General features: G+C 46.3%; 1 protein-coding gene across 1 annotated transcript in view; it reads left to right on the top strand.

Moving 5' to 3' along the window:
- The window catches only part of LOC311426300 (E3 ubiquitin-protein ligase RNF38-like), a 171,474-nt gene that overhangs the window by 51,063 nt on the left and 100,596 nt on the right, over positions 1 to 19,815 (top strand). Inside the window, exon 3 of the mRNA XM_084502652.1 lies at positions 465 to 535. Coding sequence (XP_084358778.1) covers positions 465 to 535 — 71 coding nt within the window. The remainder of the gene's footprint in view (positions 1 to 464; positions 536 to 19,815) is intronic.

The raw sequence follows: 19,815 nt of genomic DNA, 5'->3' as shown, positions 1-19,815 counted from the left end.
GACATTGGAACGGGCTGCCCAGGGAAGTGACTGAGTCACCATCCCTGGAGGTCTTTAAAAGACCTTTAGATGTAGAGTTTAGTGATATGGTTTAGTGGAGGACTGGTTAGTGTTAGGTCAGAGGTTGGACTCGATGATCTTGAGGTCTCTTCCAACCTAGAAATTCTGTGATTCTGTGATATGTATCTTACTAAATATTTTCATTTTGGCTTGATGAACCCGTGCTAATTTTGTTCTCTTTAAACATCTAAAAAAATCTGGGTGAAGTTATTGCTGGCACATTGAAAAATGTCTCTCTGATGTTTATTGTCAGGATTAAATACAAGCTGTCTGACGTTTGGTGTGTAAAAATTGTTTCTGTCTGCAACAGTTGTCTATATTTATTTTTAGTGTTCATAGGAATTGTTTTTGTTTTTTTTTATTTTAATGCCATTTTATTCCTTTTCCCCCTGCTTCTCTTGTAGGTAGCATTGGCCCTTCCTTTCAGTGCCAGTCAATCCATCAAGATTACATTTGCAGCAATGACAGTGACAAGGTGAGGTTTGCATAAATGTTCCATTTAAAGGTGCATCTTTTAATGAATCACTTTTTTTTTTTTAATTCGACTACTGTTTGTTTTCCAGGCCCAGTAGCTAACTTTGTGTCACACTTTGAAATCTCATTGGTCTTTTAAGAAGTATATGTACTGTAGTCAAGACAATATTTTAGCTGATTAAAGAGACCTTTGTCTTGTAGCATATTTTTCTTCTTGTTTGCATTCCCTTGATATTCTAAGTATTTGTGGCTTACCATACTGACTCTCACAGGTTACAAAGAGTAGTAATGTCATTGTTAATACGTTAGACACAGTAACATGTTTTACTACCATAATTTGTGACTTCTGGGGTTTGAGATATTTAACAATGCAGAGAGTTTTTTTGCAATGGCTTTTCTTTCTATATTTGGAGATGGGAACTCCAGGTTTTACAGACAGGAACCTATTGTTCATTACTATATCTTTAAAATATTATACTTTCTAGCACCATGCAAGTTTTTTCCCTAACCTTTTAGCAAGGGATCATGCTCAAACACTGGATTGCTTTCAGTCTCTGGAGATATGCATTGGAATTGTTGTTAAGTGTTTGGTGAGGCTTGAATCAACAATATATGTATGGAATACAGAAGGGAAAAGTTTTCAGGTTGAATTATTGTCAGGACTTACTTTCATGTTTCTGTTCTTTTTTTTTTCTGTAAAAGTACCTCTCATTAATAATGCAAATTGCTTAACATTCGTCCAATATGTAACATACATTACATTATTTTCAAGTTTGATGCTGTATAATAAGCTTTCTTGTTGCCTAGACCCTGGGAAAGGGCATGTATCCTGGTTTCAGTTAGGACAGAGTTAATTTTCTTCCTAGTAGCTGGTACAATGCTATGTTTTGGCTTAGGATGAGAAAAATGCTGATAACACTCCGATGTTTTAATTGTTGCAGAGCAGCGCTTACACCAAGCCAAGGATGTCTCAGCTTCTTGCTCTGTCCTGCCAATGGGCAGGATTGCGGTGCAGCAAGAGCTGGGAGGGGACAGACCCAGGACAGGTGACCCAAACTAGCCAAAGGGGTATTCCATACCATCTGATGTCATGCTAAACAATATATAGGGGTTTCTAGCTGGGGGAGGGGGGTCCGACTGCTCGGGGTTAGTCTGGGCATCGGTCAGCGGGTGGTGAGCAATTGCATTGTGCATCACTTGTTTGTACACATTATTAGTAGTAGTACTATTATCATCATTGTATTATTATTGTTATTATTGTTATTACTGTTATTACTGTTATTATTGTTATTATTATTTTGCTGTCTTAATCAACTGTCTTTATCTCAACTCACGGGCTTCACTTTCCCGTTTCTCTCCCCCATCCCAGAGAGGGAGGGGGGAGGGTGAGCGAACGGCTGTGTGGTGTTTAACTGCCGGCCGGGTTAAACCACGACGGCATGTATTAGTCAAATTTAATTAATCTTTCTTAGAAGTCAGAATGCTAGCTGCCTATCAGGGCTCTGATAACCACAAAAATACTTGTATTTTGAATTGGTGGGGTAACTTAAGAATCAGTTTGTTTGTAGCATTTTCATCTCATTCTAAAGCCAAGTTCCTTTTCAGAATGACTTTTTCCATAATTTGGGAGTATGTCCCAGGTTTAAGGTCTTACAAGTCATCTCACAAATAAAATATTGAACAAATATGCTAACTTTAACTTGGTAAAAAATATGTAAAACTTCCCATTGAATTAAAGGAATGACTGTTCAATAAGAGCATGCAAACAGGGTGCTGAGGGTAACAGCAAGGCAGATATGGTAGTGGATTCATCAAAAAGGGTGCAGTCTCACAGCATCTGAACAAGGAGAGCAGAGCAGGTCTAGTGGCGGTGACCAGGGACAGCTACAATCCAATGATAGGCAAGCCCATAGTGATGAGGCAGGTCTAAGGTCAAGCTAGGAAATCAAGTCAGCAAGGCAAGGACAGGATCAAAAAGGTACACGGCCAGGTACAAACGTACATAATATACCTACAGTGTAGCTCAGGTAAGGACAAGGTCCAAGGTCCAACTTAAATGCAGCTCCTGAGTGAAGGGGATAGCCCCTGCACCAAAGCTTTTCCCAGCTCTTTCTTAGCAGTCTGATCCCAGGTTATACAACTGTGCTCGTTAAGCATCTTAACTATTGTCTTATCAAATAATAAAAATATCACAGAATCACAGAATTCCAGAATCACAGAATCACAGAACTGTAGGTGTTGGAAGGGACCTTGAAAGATCATTGGGTCCAACCCCCCTGCCAAAGCAGGTTCCCTAGAGCAGGTTGCCCAGGTAGGCGTCCAGACAGGCCTTGAATATCTCCAGAGAAGGAGACTCCACAACCTCCCTGGGCAGCCTGTTCCAGTACTCTGTCACCCTCACCGTGAAGAAGTTCTTTCGCATGTCAGTGTTGAACTTCCTGTGCTCTAACTTGCAGCCATTGCCCCTTGTCCTATCCCCATAAACCACTGAGAAGAGGTTGGCTACATCCTTCTGTCCCCCACCCCTCAGATATTTATATACACTGAGGAGATCCCCTCTCAGTCTTCTCTTCTCAAGGCTGAACAGGCCCAGGTCTCTCAGCCTTTCTTCATAAGGAAGATGCTCCAGGCCCCGTATCATCTTTGTGGCCTTCCACTGGACTCTTTCCAGGAGATCCCCATCTTTCTTGTACCGGGGAGCCCAGAACTGGACACAGAACTCCAGGTGAGGCCTGACAAGGGCAGAGTAGAGGGGGAGGATCACTTCCCTTGACCTGCTGGCCACGCTTCTTTTAATGCATGCCAGGATCCCATTAGCCCTTTTGGTCACAAGGGCACACTGCTGGCTCATGGTCAACCTGTCGTCCACCAGGACACCCAGGTCCTTCTCCTCAGAGCTCCTCTTCAGCAGGTCGTCCCCCAGCCTGTACTGATACATGCAGTTGTTCCTTCCCAGCTGCAGGACTCTACACTGGATCTTATTAAATCTCATTTTGTTTCTTCCTACCCTTCTCTCCAGCCGGTCCAGGTCTCGCTGAATGGCAGCACAGCCTTCTGGCATCAGCCACTCCTCCCAGCTTTGTGTCATTGGCGTACTTGCTGAGGGCAGACACTATTCCCTCATCAAGGTCATTGATGAAGATGTTGAATAAGACCGGACCCGGCACCGACCCCTGGGGAACACCGCTAGTCACAGGCCTCCAGCCAGACTCTGCTCCGCCGATTACCACCCTCTGAGCTCGGCCAGTCAGCCAGTTCTCACAGAATCACAGAATCACAGAATTGTCTGGGTTGGAAGAGACATCAAGAACATCGAGTCCAACCTCTAACCTAACACTAACAAGTCCTCCACTAAACCATATCGCTAAGCTCTACATCGAAACGTCTTTTAAAGACCTCCAGGGATGGTGACTCAACCACTTCCCTGGCAGCCCATTCCAATGCTTAACAACCCTTTCAGTAAAGAAGTTCTTCCTAACATCTAACCTAAAACTCCCCTGGCGCAACTTTAGCCCATTCCCCCTCATCCTGTCACCAGGCACGTGGGAGAACAGACCAACCCCCACCTTGCTACAGCCTCCTTTAAGGTATCTGTAGAGAGCAGAAAGGTCTCCCCTGAGCCTCCTCTTCTCCAGGCTGAACAAGCCCAGCTCCCTCAGCCGCTCCTCGTAGGACTTGTTCTCCAGACCCCTCACCAGCTTCGTCGCCCTTCTCTGGACTCGCTCAAGCACCTCCATGTCCTTCCTGTAGCAAGGGGCCGAAAACTGAACACAGTACTCGAGGTGCGGCCTCACCAGAGCCGAGTACAGGGGGGCAATCACTTCCCTAGCCCTGCTGGCCACACTGCTTCTTATACAAGCCAGGATGCCGTTGGCCTTCTTGGCCACCTGAGCACACTGCTGGCTCATATTCAGCCAACTATCAACCAATACTCCCATGTCCTTCTCTGCCAGGCAGCTTTCCAACCACTCATCTCCCAGCCTGTATCTCTGCTTGGGGTTGTTGTGCCCCAGGTGCAGGACCCGGCACTTGGCCTTGTTGAACTTCATACAGTTGGCCTCAGCCCATAGGTCCAGCCTATCCAGATCCTCCTGCAGAGCCTTCCTACCCTTGAGCAGATTGATGCACGCACCTAACATGGTGTCATCTGCGAACTTACTGAGGGTGCATTCGATGCCCTCATCCAGATCATCGATAAAGATATTAAAGAGGACTGGCCCCAGTACTGAGCCCTGGGGAACACTACTAGTGACCTGCCTCCAACTGGATTTCTCAGCCCACCTTGCTGTCCACTCCTCTATCCCACACTTTCTCAGCTTTGCTAGAAGGATGTCATGGCAGACAGTATCAAAGCCTTGCTAAAGTTAAGGTAGATGACATCCACTGCTCTCCCCCCATCTACCCAGCTGGTGATGCCATCATAGAAGGCAACGAGGTTGGTTGAACATGATTTCCCCTTGGTGAATCCATTCTGACTACTCCTCATAACCTTCTTCTCTTCCAATTGCTTGGAGATGGCATCCAGAACAAGCTGCTCCAATACCTTTCCAGGGACAGAGGTGAGACTGGCCTGTAGTTTCTCGGATCCTCCTTCCTGCCTTTCTTGAAGACCGAAGTTACATTGGCTATCCTCCAGTCTTCAGGCACCTCACCCGTTCTCCAGGACCTTTCAAAGATGATAGAGAGCGGTTCGGCGATCACATCTGCCAGCTCCCTTAGCACACGCGGATGCATCCCTTCAGGACCCATGGATTTGTGTGCGTTGAGCCCACTCAGATGCTCCCGAACCACTCCCACATCCACCGGGGGGAGCCCTCCATTTCCCAGACCCTTTGTCCTATTGCCAGGGGCGAGGAGTCCCGGGGGAGTGTCCTTGAAGCAAAGACTAAAGCAAAGAAAGCATTCAGTATCTCTGCCTTCTCAGTGTCTCCCGTGACCAGGACACCCCCCTCATTCAGCAAGGGACCCACATTGTCCCTAGTCTTCCTCTTGCTGTTTACATACTTGAAAAAACCCTTCTTATTATCCTTTATCTCTTTCGCAAGCCTCATCTCTAGGTGGGCTTTAACCTTCCTTCTTTGTTGCGTCCCTGCAGGCCCTGACAACACATCTATACTCCTCCCAAGAGGACAGGCACTTTTTCCACATTTCATAGACCATCCTCTTCCTTTTGATCTTATTGATGAGCTCCTTGCTCATCCACACGGGTTTCCTGCCCCCCTTCCCCGATTTCCTATTCTTCGGGATGCACCGATCCTGAGCATGGAAGAAGTGCTGCTTAAATGTAGCCCAGCTTTCACAAGCACCCTTAAAATATATAATATCTAAAAAATAGATAATATATTTAGATAATATATCTAAAAATATATATAATATCTAAAAAAATCTAAAATACATAATATCTAAACATACAAATAGCATATATCAATTATTCAGCTATTTTATCTGTGCAAAGCAGGAATTGCCTCTGGAGTTCCTGTCAATCTATTATTTTATTAACATGAAGCCGGGACTGCCTTGGAGGGGGGGGTTCCTTTATCAACTAGTGTTGTGATTTAATCACAGCAGGCAGCTAAGTACAACACAGCTGCTCACTCACTCTCCCCAGATGCAATGGAGGAGAGAATTGGAAAGGTAAAAGTGTAAGAAAACATGGGTTGAAAGGTAAAAGTGTAAGAAAGCCACTTCTGGGAAAGCAGGGCTCATCACACGTAATGGTTTCTTTGGAAGACAAATGCCATCACTCTGAATGTCCTCCCCTTCCTCCTTTACCCCAGCTTTTATTGCTGAGCATGATGTCACATGGTATGGAATATCTATTTGGTCAGTCTGGGTCAGCTGTTCTGGCTGTGTTCCCTCCCAGCTTCTTGTGCACCCCCAGCCTCCTTGCTGGCAGGGCAGTGTGAGAAGCAAAAAAGTCCTTGACTCTATGTAAACACTACTCCGCAATAAGATTCTTTAGTTCTTCTTACAAGTTGTTTATTCATAATTTTTTATTGCTGTTGTTCTTTGTGAGCTATGTTCCATGTGGATTCTTGGGGAAGAGGATCAGGCAGTGATAATTTCCTTTAAGAGTTACACTAATATACCAACCTCCTTATTCCAATTTCCTTCCTTTTTAACTCTCCTACCTTTCTGCTATTATGGTGAAGATCAGCTTTTTATTAGAAGTTGGGTTAAGACAAAATTCAGGGAAGATAATAATATATGGGCAAGTAAAACTGTTTTAATTTCAGATGAAAATTCCATTTTTGGTGTGTCATAAAACTTTTGGAGGAGGCAAACCATAGCAGGTTTGAATTACAGAAGACTGCAACTTTTTTTTTTTTTGGTGTTGCGTAGCATATGATCTGCCTCCAAATTGATAGAACAAAAGAACTAGAACTTATTTGTTTTCCACATTTGTTGGAAGGCAGGAGAGGAAAATCTATCTTTCTTATTGGTATTGATTCTGTAACAAAGTTGTAAAAGCAGATAAAAGTAAAAATCGTCCAAAACACAGGAAAAATGCATTTTGGAAGCACTGCAGAGATATATTTATTTTTCTCCTGTACTAGTTTAGGCTGGGATAGAGTTAATTTTCTTCCTAGTAGCTGGTATGGTGCTGTGTTTTGGATTTAGGAAGAGTATAATGTTGATAACACACTGATATTTCAGTTGTTGCAGAGCAGGGCTTACACAGAGTCAAAGGGTTTATGGCTTCTCATACTGCCCTGCCAGCAAGGAGGCTCAGAGTGCACAAGAAGCTGGGAGGGGACAGAACCAGGACAGCTGACCAGAACTGGCCAAAGGGGTATTTCATACTATATGACATCATACTGAAAAATTAATATGGGGAGGCTGGCCAGGGCGGGGGGACCACTGGTTGGGGATGGGATCGTCATCGGTCAGCAAGTGGTGAGCAATTGCATTGTGTATCACTTGTTTTGTATGTTACTTTATCATAATAATTATCATTATTTTTCCTTCATTTTCTGTCCTATTAAACTCTCTTTATCTCAACCCACAAGTTTTTCCTTTTTTCTGATTCTCTCCCCCATGCCACTGTGGGGGAATGATCAAACAGCTGTGTGGTGCTTAGCTGCCTGCTGGTTTAAACCATATCTACCTAAATGTCAGTTTTATGTTAGTATTATCTTTGATTTTTCTATGAGAAAATGTGAAACCGTTTTTCACATTATAGGATAATCTGATGATTCCCGCAGTAAAATGATTGTTTCTTCTCAAGAAAATACATAATTCTACCTAACGTGAGCTATAATACTGCTTTCTAAAAGCAGTAGGTTACAATACTAGGGTATAATAACACTCTCCTACCCTTCTTCCAACACTCCATGTGTGTCTATGTGAATAAGGCATTCCATACCAATTCAACACACAAGAACCTTGAATTCATGTTCAGTGAGATGAGCAAGAAAAACTAGGATTTCTTCATTGCATGGCCTTATGGCATTAAAAAAAGAGTTATTGGTAATACAGAGAATCTGATTAACCCTTCAGCATCAAAAAACATTTTGCAATTTATCCCTTAAAAAGAGGTAGTATTTCATACATATGTAGTTTTTCATTGTACATTGTATTGTAATCCACAAGGAAATGGTTGGTGACCTGCTACAGCACTTAGATGTACACAAGTCGATGGGGCCAGATGGGATCCACCCGAGGATACTGTGAGAACTGGCGGAAGAGTTGGCCAAGCCGCTTTCCATCATTTATCAGCAGTCCTGGCTATCAGGGGAGGTCCCAGTCGACTGGCGGCTAGCAAATGCGACGCCCATCTACAAGAAGGGCCGGAGGGTAGACCCGGGGAACTATAGGCCTGTTAGTTTGACCTCAGTGCCAGGGAAGCTCACGGAGCAGATTATCTTGAGTGTCATCACACCGTACTTGCAGGGACTTGAAGGACATCGAGGTGCTCAAGCGAGTCAGCTAAAGCTGCGCCAGGGGAGGTTTAGGTTGGATATTAGGAAGAACTTCTTTAGCGAAAGGGTTGTTAGGCATTGGAAAGGGCTGCCCAGGGAAGTGGTTGAGTCACCGTCCCCTGGAGGTCTTTAAAAGAGGTTTAGATGTAGAACTTAGTGATACGGTTTAGTGAAGGACTTGTTAGTACTAGGTAAGAGGTTGGACTTGGTGATATTGAAGGTCTCTTCCAACCTAGACGCTTCTGTGATTCTGTAAAATGATTATAAACAAGTCTTAAATTGCTGTTTTGGAGGTGGGAACCCTCAAGTATGGACGCATGAATCAGATGGACCCTTTTTATACTCACTTTTTTTTTCTTTTCAATTTTTCTTTGATGTGTAACAGGCCATTTATATTTAATCTCAATTATATTATTACTATATTAATTTAAAAATAAAGTGAGGCTGAAATTGTGAAAGAAATGACAAAAATGGATAAAAATCTTCTTGAAGTTCTGTATTTAGGGAAAAGTATTTTTAAAACAGATAATGCCATCGTTTAAAATATTACTTTGCTATAAAACTCCAATAATGGCTTCGTATTAAAGGTAGAGAGATGTATGATCTTTCAGTGCCTTTCAACCATATTCAGTTTATTTTCTTTGAATGCTTTTCCTCCTATTTCTATTTATTTCAAAAGTGGCATAATTCCACAGGAAGACACTTCCTCTACTTGAAAAGAAACATGTAGTCTCTCTGATTTTTCTTCTAGTAATCTGAAGACAGATGGTAATCTGATTGGAAGTCACTTTTTTTTTTTTTCTGAGACTGTTTTACAGCAGGAAGTACTGCATAATGTAACTTCTCATACTATATTTTCTTGCCAAAAATTCAGATTTTAAACTTCTGAAATCAGTGGGTTATGGTGTTCTAAATATTTCTACATCGTACATGCTTAGGTCTTCTCCCAGTCTTGGTCAAGACTGGGCAATCAGCTAACTGATTGCATGCTCATTTAATTTCTCACTATTCTTACAACAAAGGTGAATGGGGGTTCTGGTCAGTCTATAGCACTTCATCTCTGCTACTCCTTCACAGTCACTCTCGTGCCCTGCTCCCATGTGGGGAGTCCCTCCCAAACTGATCCCATGTGGGCTTCCTACAGGCAGCAGCTCTTTAAGAACTGCTCCAGATATGGGTCCGTACCATGGGGTCCATCCCTCAGGAGCACACTGCTTCAACCTGGGTCCCCCACAGGCAGCAGCTCCTGCCAGGTCACCTGCTCCTGCATGAGCTCCTCTCCACAGGCTACAGGTCTGGCCCAGAATCTGCTTCTGTGGGGGTCCTCCACAGGCTGCAGCCTCCTTCAGATGAGACCCACCTGCTCCCCTGTGGTCTCCTCCACAGGCTGCAGTGTGAAACCCTACTCCACTGTGTTACACCATGGGCTGCAGGGGGACAACCTGCTCCACCATAGTCCTCTCCACAGGCTGCAGGGGGACTTTAGCTCCTGCACCTGGAGCACCTCCTCCCCCTCCTTAAGTATGTTCTCCCAGAGGCACAAACAACATCGGTTAGGGGCTTGACTCTGAGTAGTGGTAGGTCCCTTTTGGAGCCAGATGAAACTGGCCCTTATCTAACATGGGGCAGCTTCTGAATTCTTCTCACAGAGACCACCCCTGCAGCCCCATGCTACCAAAACTTTGCTATGTAAACCCACTACACGGGAGGGGGAGCTACAAAGGTGACCCCTGTGAGAAAAGTCCAGAAGCTGCCCCACATTAGGTAGAGCCTGTTCCAGCCCCCACAGGAGCAGGCTCTAAGCTGGAAATGCAGCCTGTGGAGAGGAGCCTACAGTGGACCAGGTGATCTGGCAGGAGCTACACCCCACCCTCCATAGGTGACTATTCTGTTATTAATTGTCAATAAATTAAATTAATCTTCCCCAAGCTGAGTCTGTTTTCCCCTTGATAGTAATCAGTGAGTGATCTCCCTGTCTTTATCTCATCCCATGAGCATATTTTCCTTGTTTTTTCTCCCCCTGTTATATTGAGGAGGAGAGGTGAGAGAGCAGCTGGGGTGTGCTTGGCTACCTACTGGGGTTAAACCACAACACCTGGGGGTGCACGAGAAGCTGGGAGGGGACACATCCAGGATAGCTGACCTAAACTGGCCAAAGGGATATGCTATACCATGTGATGTCAGGTGAGATAATTAATATGGGGTGGCTGGCTGGGGTGGGGGGTGACTGCTGCTTAGGGATGGGCTGGATGTTGGTCAGTGAGAAATTAGCAAGTACGTGTGCTTGTGAATCTAGAGAGTGAGGGTATGTGCACTCTCAATAGAGAACTTTAATCCCTGCCAGCCAAAGAGGAAGGGGACTTGGCAGTCTATATTTATGTTTTATGTGAGTCCTGGTAGTGTTATATGTAGATGCTGTTAAAGGCAGTGCCTAGTCTGTGGCAGTCTGGGTAGCCAGCTGTGTTGGTGTCCTGTGTGTGTATGTGTGGGTGTCTCTGGGATGCACACTCGGCCTTGCTACTGATTGAAATTGCAAACATGAAAACAATAGCTGCATCCATCAGCCTGGGACGGAGACCCACAGGTCTCCTGACTGGGCTCCAGCATCCAGGCAGGAGGAATCCCCAGGTCCTGGACCTGTTGGATGCAGTGCCTACTTCACAGAATCATCTAGGTTGGAAGAGACCTCCAAGATCATCGAGTCCAACCTCTGACCTAACACTAACAAGTCCTCCACTAAACCATGTCCCTAAGCTCTACATCGAAACGTCTTTTAAAGACCTCCAGGGGACGGTGACTCAGCCACTTCCCTGGGCAGCCCATTCCAATGCTTAACAACCCTTTCGCTAAAGAAGTTCTTCCTAACATCCAACCTAACCTCCCCTGGTGCAACTTTAGCCCATGCCCCCTCGTCCTGTCACCAGGCATGTGGGAGAACAGACCAGCCCCCACCTTGCTCCAGCCTCCTTTAAGGCACCTATAGAGAGCAAAAAGGTCACCACTGAGCCTCCTCTTCTCCAGGATGAACAACCCCAGCTCCCTCAGCCGCTCCTCATAGGACTTGTTCTCCAGACCCCTCACCAGGTTTGTCACCCTTCTCTGGACTCGCTCAAGCACCTCCATGTCCTTCTTGTAGCGAGGGGCCCAAAACTGAACACAGTACTCGAGGTGCAGCCTCACCAGAGCTGAGTACAGGGGGGCAATCACTTCCCTAGCCCTGCTGGTTACACTGTTTCTGATACAAGCTAGAATGCTGTTGGCCTTCTTGGCCCCCTAAGCTGGCTCATATTCAGCCAACTATCAACCAATACTCCCCAGGTCCTTCTCTGCCAGGCAGCTTTCTAATCACTCCTCTCCCAGCCTGTAGCTCTGCTTGGGGTTGTTGCGCCCCAGGTGCAGGACCCGGCACTTGGCCTTGTTGAACTTCATACAGTTGGCCTCAGCCCATCCATCCAGCCTATCCAGATCCTCCTGCAGAGCCTTCCTACCCTTGAGCAGGTTGATGCATGCACCTAACTTGGTGTCATCTGCGAACTTACTGAGGGTGCTTTCGATGCCCTCATCCAGATCATCGATAAAGATATTGACGAGAACTGGCCCTAATACTGAGCCCTGGAGGACTCCACTAGTGACCGGCCTCCAGCTGGATTTAACTCCATTCACCACAACTCTTTGGGCCAGGCTATCTGGCCAGTTTTTAACCCAACGAATTGTATGCCAGTCCAAGCCATGAGCAGCCAGTTTCTTCAGGAGACTGCTGTGGGAAAGTGTGTCAAAAGCCTTACTAAAATCAAGGTAGACCACATCCACAGCCTTTCCCTCATCCACTAAGCACGTCACTTTGTCATAGAAGGAGATCAAGTTCGTCAAGCAGGACCTGCCTTTCCTAAAGCCATGCTGACTGGGCCCAAACGCCTGGTTGCCCTGCAAGTGCCGCGTGATGACACTCAAGATAATCTGTTCCATGAGCTTCCCTGGCACTGAAGTCAGACTAACAGGCCCATAGTTTCCTGGGTCTACCCTCCGGTCCTTCTTGTGGATGGGCGTCACATTTGCTAGCCGCCAGTCGACTGGGACCTCCCCTGATAGCCAGGACTGCTGATAAATGATGGAAAGCGGCTTGGCCAGCTCTTCTGCCAGTTCTCTGAGCACCCTCGGGTGGATCCCATCTGGCCCCATTGACTTGCTGTAGCAGGTCGCCAACCATTTCCTCGTGGATTATGAAGGCCACATTCTGCTCCCCATCCCCTTCCACCAGCTCAGGGGACTGCGTATCTAGAGAGCAACTGGTCTTACCGCTAAAGACTGAGGCAAAGAAGGCATTAAGCACCTCAGCCTTTTCCTCATCTCTCGTCACTAAGTTTCCCCCTGCATCCAGTAAAGGATGGAGATTCTCCTTAGTCCTCCTTTTCATGTTAATGTATTTATAAAAACATTTTCTGTTATCTTTAGCAGCAGTAGCCAGATTGAGCTCCAGATGAGCTTTGGCCTTTCTAATTTTGTCCCTGCACAGCCTTACAACATCCTTATGGTCCTCCTGAGTGGCCCGCCCTCTTTTCCAAAGGTCATAAACCCTCTTTTTTTTTTTTTTTCCTAAGCTTTAGCCACAACTCTCTGTTCGGCCAGGCCAGTCTTCTTCCACACCGGCTTGTCTTTGGGCACATGGGAACAGACCGCTCCTGAGCCATTAGGAGTGCCTAGCCTTCCTGGACTCCTCTGCCCTTCAGGACTGCCTCCCAAGGGACTCTGCCAAGCAGTGTCCTGAACAGCTCAAAGTCTGTCCTCCGGAGCTCCAAGACAGCAGTTTTACTGGTCCCCCTCCTGACTTTGCCAAGAATGGAGAACTCTACCATTTTGTGCTCACTCTGCCCAAGACAGCTCCTGACCACCACATCTCCCACCAGTCCTTCTCTGTTTGTGAACAGAAGGTCTAGCAGGGCACCTCCCCTGGTAGGCTCACTAACCAGCTGCATCACTTAGTGAACTTGCACAGTCTCCAGAAACCTCCTAGATTGCTTCCTCTGAGCTGTATATGTATTTATATCGTCCTTTAACATTGGGGTGGTCTGTGCACAGAAAAGTCATGCTGAGTGACATCCCATTGATTGAGACTCCATTACATGTTAATATATGTGTCATCCTCCTATTTTTGGGGAAAAAAGCTGGGGGATTTTTAGGCTAAACAATAGTGTTAGGTATCCCGAGACCTGGTCCTGGTTTGCAGTACTTCAGTAAAAGTTTTGCTCCAGAGTGGGTTCTCCACTGTCTGCAATTAATTCAGGAAATATCCGTCTGCTCTAGCATGGGGTCCTCCACAGGCTGCAGTGTGAATATCTGCTATGGAATGGTCTCTTCCATGGGTTGCAGGGGCACCTCTAACATCTGGAGCACTTTCTCCTTCTCCTTCTCTGACCCTGGCATTATCTCTGCTGGGATGGGGGAAAGAATCCAGGAAAAAAAAAAAAAAAAAAAAAAAAGCTCATGGGTTGACTATAAAGACAGATTAATAGAACAGAAAAGGAAGGGATAATAATAATATATACAAAGCAAGTGATGCACAATGCAATTGCTCACCACCTGCTGACCAAAGCCCAGCCAGACCCTGACTAGCGGCTCCCCCACCCCAGTTTTATTGTTCAGTATGGCTTCATATGGTATGGAATATCGCTTAGGCCAGTTTGGGTCATCTGTCTTGTTTCTGTCCCCCAACAGCATCTTGCACACCCCCAGCCTTCTTGCTGGCAGGTTTGGTGGTTTTACTCAGCTGAGCTCCACCACAGCCACCTTTCTCCTCAAAGGGAAAGGGAGAGAAAATACGATGAAGATAAAGGGTTGAGATAAGGACAGGGAGATCACTCACCAATTATTATCATGGACAAACTAGACATAGCATAGGGAGATTAATGCAATTTATTACCTATTACTAACAAGTTAGAGAAGTGAGAAACAAATAAAACAAAACAAAAACACCTTCTCCCCATCCACCCTCTGCAGGGGGACAACCTCCTTCACTGTGGTCCTCTCCACAGGCTGCAGGGGAACTTTTGCTCCGGCACCTGGAGCACCTCCTCCCCCTCCTTCTTCACTTGGTGTCTGCAGGGCTGTTTCTCACTCTCCCAGCTGCTCTTGTGCAGTATTTTTATTCCCTTTCTTAAATCTGCTCTCACACAGACGCAAACAGCATCAGTTATTGGCTCACTGTTGAGGTCATTTAATCCATGACTTTGGGAACATAACAGTCTGTCGGGGCAGGAGAGATGGTGTGGGTGTTGGATTGTTGCTTGCTGAAACCAGTTCTGATTCCATTGCCACTGCACTTGTCTGGGTCTATCACCATTTCATTTTGCTCTCTTCCATCAAAATTTATTCATCATTACCTGTGTGACTCTTATTGTAAGACAATATGGCATACAGCAGCCATTGTAGTGATGACACTGTCCTTTGGGACAAAGGAGCTGAGCAGAGCTGGAGACTCTTTAAGGATGTTTTCCTTAGAGCACAAGAACTCTCCACCCCCCTGCGTAAAAAAGCGGCAGGGAGGGCAGACAACCAGGATGGCTGAGCAAGGGCCTGCTGGTCAAACTGAGGTGTAAGAAGGAAATGCACAGGCAGTGGAAGCAGGGACACGTGGCCTGAGGAGAGTACAGGGATGCAGTCTGGATGTGCTGGGATGGGATCAGGAAAGCTAAGGCATAGATGGAACTGAGCTTGGCAAAGGATGCAAGGAATAACAGGAAGGGATTCTATAGATACATTGCTCAGAAAGGAAAGGCCTAGAAGAGTGTACCCCCTCTGATGGATGAGAATGGAGAACTGGTAACAACAGACGTGGAAAAGGCTGAGGTACTCAACAACTCCTTTGATTCTGTCTTCACTGTCAGGCTTCCCAAGTCTTTCATTTTCCTGAACTCATAGATGGAGGCTGGGGGAGCAAAGTCCCACCCACTGTAAACAATGTTTTAATTGTTGCAGAGCAGTGCTTGCACCAAGCCAAGGATGTCTCAGCTTCTTGCTCTGTCTTGCCAACAGGCAAGCTGGGTGTGCAGCAGGAGCTGGGAGGGGACAGACCCAGGACAGCTGACCCAAACTAGCCAAAGGGGTATTCCATCCCATCTGATGTCATGCTGAACAATATATAGGGGTGGCTAGCCCGGGGAGGGGGGCCAGACTGCTCGGGGTTAGGCTGGGCATCGGTCAGCGGGTGGTGAGCAATTGCATTGTGCATCACTTGTTTGTACACATTACAGAATCACAGAATTTCTAGGTTGGAAGAGACCTCAAGATCATCGAGTCCAACCTCTGACCTAACGCTAGCAGTCCTCCACTAAACCATATCCCTAAGCTCTACATCTAAACGTCTTTTGAAGACTTCCAGGGATGGTGACTCCACCACTTCCCTGGGCAGCCTGTTCCAATGCTTAACAACCCTTTCAGTAAAGAAGTTCTTCCTAACATCTAACCTAAAACTCCCCTGGCGCAACTTAAGCCCATTCCCCCTTGTCCTGTCACCAGGCACGTGGGAGAACAGACCAGCCCCCACCTCGCTACAGCCTCCTTGAGGTACCTATAGAGAGCGATAAGGTCGCCCCTGAGCCTCCTCTTCTCCAGGCTGAACAAGCCCAGCTCCCTCAGCCGCTCCTCGTAGAACTTGTTCTCCAGACCCCTCACCAGCTTCGTCGCCCTTCTCTGGACTCGCTCAAGCACCTCCATGTCCTTCTTGTAGCGAGGGGCCCAAAACTGAACACAGTACTCAAGGTGCGGCCTCACCAGAGCTGAGTACAGGGGGACAATCACCTCCCTAGCCCTGCTGGTCACACTGTTTCTTATGCAAGCCAGGATGCCGTTGGCCTTCTTGGCCACCTGAGCACACTGCTGGCTCATATTCAGCTGACTATCCACCATCACTCCCAGGTCCTTCTCTGCCTGGCAGCTCTCCAACCATTCCTCTCCCAGCCTGTAGCTCTGTTTGGGGTTATTGCACCCCAGGTGCAGGACCCGGCACTTGGCCTTGTTGAACTTCATGCAGTTGACCTCAGCCCATCCATCCAGCCTATCCAGATCCTCCTGCAGAGCCTTCCTACCCTCAAGCAGATCGACACACGCGCATAGCTTGGTGTCATCTGCGAACTTACTGAGGGTGCACTCGATGCCCTCGTCCAGATCATCGATGAAGATATTAAAGAGGACCGGCCCCAGCACCGAGCCCTGGGGGACGCCACTAGTGACTTGCCTCCAACTGGACTTGGCTCCATTCACCATGACTCTTTGGGCCCGGCTATCCAGCCAGTTTCTAACCCAACGAAGCGTGCGCCAGTCCAAGCCAAGAGCAGCTAGTTTCTTGAGGAGAATGCTGTGAGAGACGGTGTCAAAAGCCTTGCTGAAGTCAAGGTAGACCACATCCACAGCCTTTCCCTCGTCCACCCAGCGCGTCAATTTGTCATAGAAGGAGATCAGGTTCCTCAAGCAGGATCTGCCTTTCATAAACCCATGCTGACTGGGCCTGATCGCCTGGTTGCCCTGCAAGTGCTGCGTGATGACACTCAGGAGGATCTGCTCCATGAGCTTCCCTGGTACTGAGGTCAAACTGACAGGCCTGTAGTTTCCCGGGTCTACCCTCCGGCCCTTCTTGTAGATGGGCGTCACATTTGCTAGCCGCCAGTCAACTGGGACCTCCCCCGATCACCAGGACTGCTGATAAATGATGGACAGTGGCTTGGCCAGCTCCTCTGCCAGTTCTCTCAGTACCCTTGTGTGGATCCCATCCGGCCCCATCGACTTGTGCACATCTAAGTGCCGTAGCAGGTCACCAACCAGTTCTTCATGGATAGTGAGTGCCACATCCTGCTCCCCATCCCCTTCCACCAGCTCAGGGGACTGAGTATCCAGAGAACAACCGGTATTGCCACTAAAGACTGAGGCAAAGAAGGCATTAAGCACCTCTGCCTTTTCCTCATCTCTTGTAACTAAGTTTCCCCCCGCATCCAGTAAAGGATGGAGATTCTCCTTAGTCCTCCTTTTTGTGTTGATGTATTTATAGAAACGTTTTTTGTTATCTTTAACGGCAGTAGCCAGATTGAGCTCCAGATGAGCTTTGGCCTTCCTAATTTTGTCCCTGCACAGCCTCGCTACATCCTTAAAGTCCTCCCTAGTGGCCTGCCCACTTTTCCAAAGATTATAAACCCTCTTTTTTCTCCACAATTCTCTGTTGAGCCAGGCTGGTCTTCTTCCCCGCCAGCTCATCTTTGGGCACGTGGGGACAGACCGTTCCTGTGCCATTAAGATTTCCCTCTTGAAGAGCGCCCAGCTTTCCTGGACCCCTCTGCTCTTCAGAACCGCCTCCCAAGGGACTCCACCAACTAGTGTCCTGAGCAGCTCAAAGTCAGCCCTCTGAAAGTCCAATACAGCGGTTTTACTTGTCCCCTTCCTGGCCTCGCCAAGAATAGTGAACTCCACCATTTCGTTATTATTAGAAGTACTATTATCATCATTATTGTTATTATTATTATTGTTATTATTATTTTCCTGTCTTAATAAACTGTCTTTATCTCAACTCACGGGCTTCACTTTCCCGCTTCTCTCCCCCATCCCAGAGAGTGAGGGGGGAGGGTGTGCGAATGGCTGTGTGGTGTTTAGCTGCCGACTGGGTTAAACCACGACAATGTGGCATCCAAGATTGGTTTACCTCTGCGCTGCCAGTTGTTCTGCTTCCATTACCGTAACCACCCCCACAGGGCATTTGCCACCATCCAGGAGTCAGTATAGAGATAGAGCACTGGCCACTTTTCTCGTTCAGCAATATCTAAAGCCAGTTGAATGGCTGTCACTTCACAGAGGACACATCAGCTTTGTTGATTGTCTCAGCTTTGGCCAGTGGTGAGGTTCCTGCCAAGCTGTATGGAACCGTCTGTATCTGGCACAGTGCAGCCCCTTACCTCTTCTCACAGAGGCTACCCCTGTAGCCCCCCACTACAAAAACCTTGTTATTTTCACCTATTACATTTTCATAGCATGCTTTTATAACCTCACTGTAGCCATCACATGGGAATCTATTTATTTATAGTTAAAACTAAATAAAGCCACCAGGTTTTTTGGGGGTGGTTTTATGACAACTTATAAAATAACCTGAAGTTCAGCCCTTGACTTCTTTATTTTCAGTGCAGAAAAACATATAAAAGTCCATTTTAAAAACATAATTATATGTAGTTCAGACAACGATTTTATCTTTTTTTTTTCTTTCTAATGGCAAACAAATTGGAATGTTGATACTATTGCTTAACATAAAAGGCAATTAGTTCTTAGCATAGCTATTCCTGAGTTGATAATAATTAGTAATTTTGAATTGTGATGAAGGCTAACCACATAGTAATTTGCATTTCTGCTGTCTTTGAAGTAATGTTCTCCAAATGAAAAAGATAAAATAACCATTTCCCCAAGATTAACACCTCCTGCCCTGTATAAAGCATGTTCATTTTAACTCTGGAGCCTTTCTTGGACACTAAATGAAGAGATGTCTAGCCAAAGGTAGATATGAAGTGTAGGTAGAGTAGTAAGTACTTTATCCCTTTGCTGTATTTTATTGATCTGCCAAATTCTCTGAACCCTCTGTATCCTTCCTACATTCAAATCTTCTTTCTGATTTTTTTTCTTGTGTATGTTTTTGTGTTGTCTCCTGTTATCTTGATATAAAAAGTTACTTGTCCCTAGCCTGAATGTTCTGAGGCAGGCCACAAATCATTCTTGTCTAGTTTCCTAGTGATTTGTCTTTGGGAAAATTGTCTAACACGTAAAAAGATGTAGTTGAGTTAAAAATCTTTGGCAATAGGAGGAAAACTGCCACCAAAACTTCAGCCCTGGACTGCGGGAGAGCAGACTTCTGACTGCGCAGGAAACTAGTTAGTGAGGTCCCCTGGAAAACTACTTTTAAAGACATTGGGGTCCATTAGTGCTGGTTGGTTTTTAAGTACCACCTCCTAGGAGTACAGGAATAGGCAATTCCAAAATGTCGGAAGTCAAGCAGTAGGGGCAGAAGGCCAGCCTGGCTGAGCAGGGATCTTCTTCAAGAGCTTAGGCAGAAAAAGAAAGTGTATGGTCACTGGAAGCAAGGTCAGGCGACATGGGAGGACTATGGGGATGCTGCTCACCTTTGTAGGGAGAAAATTTGTGCGGCCAAGGCTCAGAGTTGAAGCTGGCCAGCAATGTAGGGGACAATAAGAAAGGCTTTTTAAAGAAAGTTAATGGGAAAAGGAGGACCAGAGGAAACATTGGTCTGATACTTGATGAGGATGGTCACCTAACAAACAGGGACATAGACAAAGCAGAGATGTTTAATGCATTTTTCAAGTAATGCTCAGGAATCCTG

This window comes from Aythya ferina, assembly GCF_964211825.1.
Source record: "Aythya ferina genome assembly, chromosome: W".
Classification (NCBI taxonomy): domain Eukaryota; kingdom Metazoa; phylum Chordata; class Aves; order Anseriformes; family Anatidae; genus Aythya; species Aythya ferina.
Note: the sequence above shows the minus strand (reverse complement) of the source record. Positions and strands in the feature narration are given on the sequence as shown.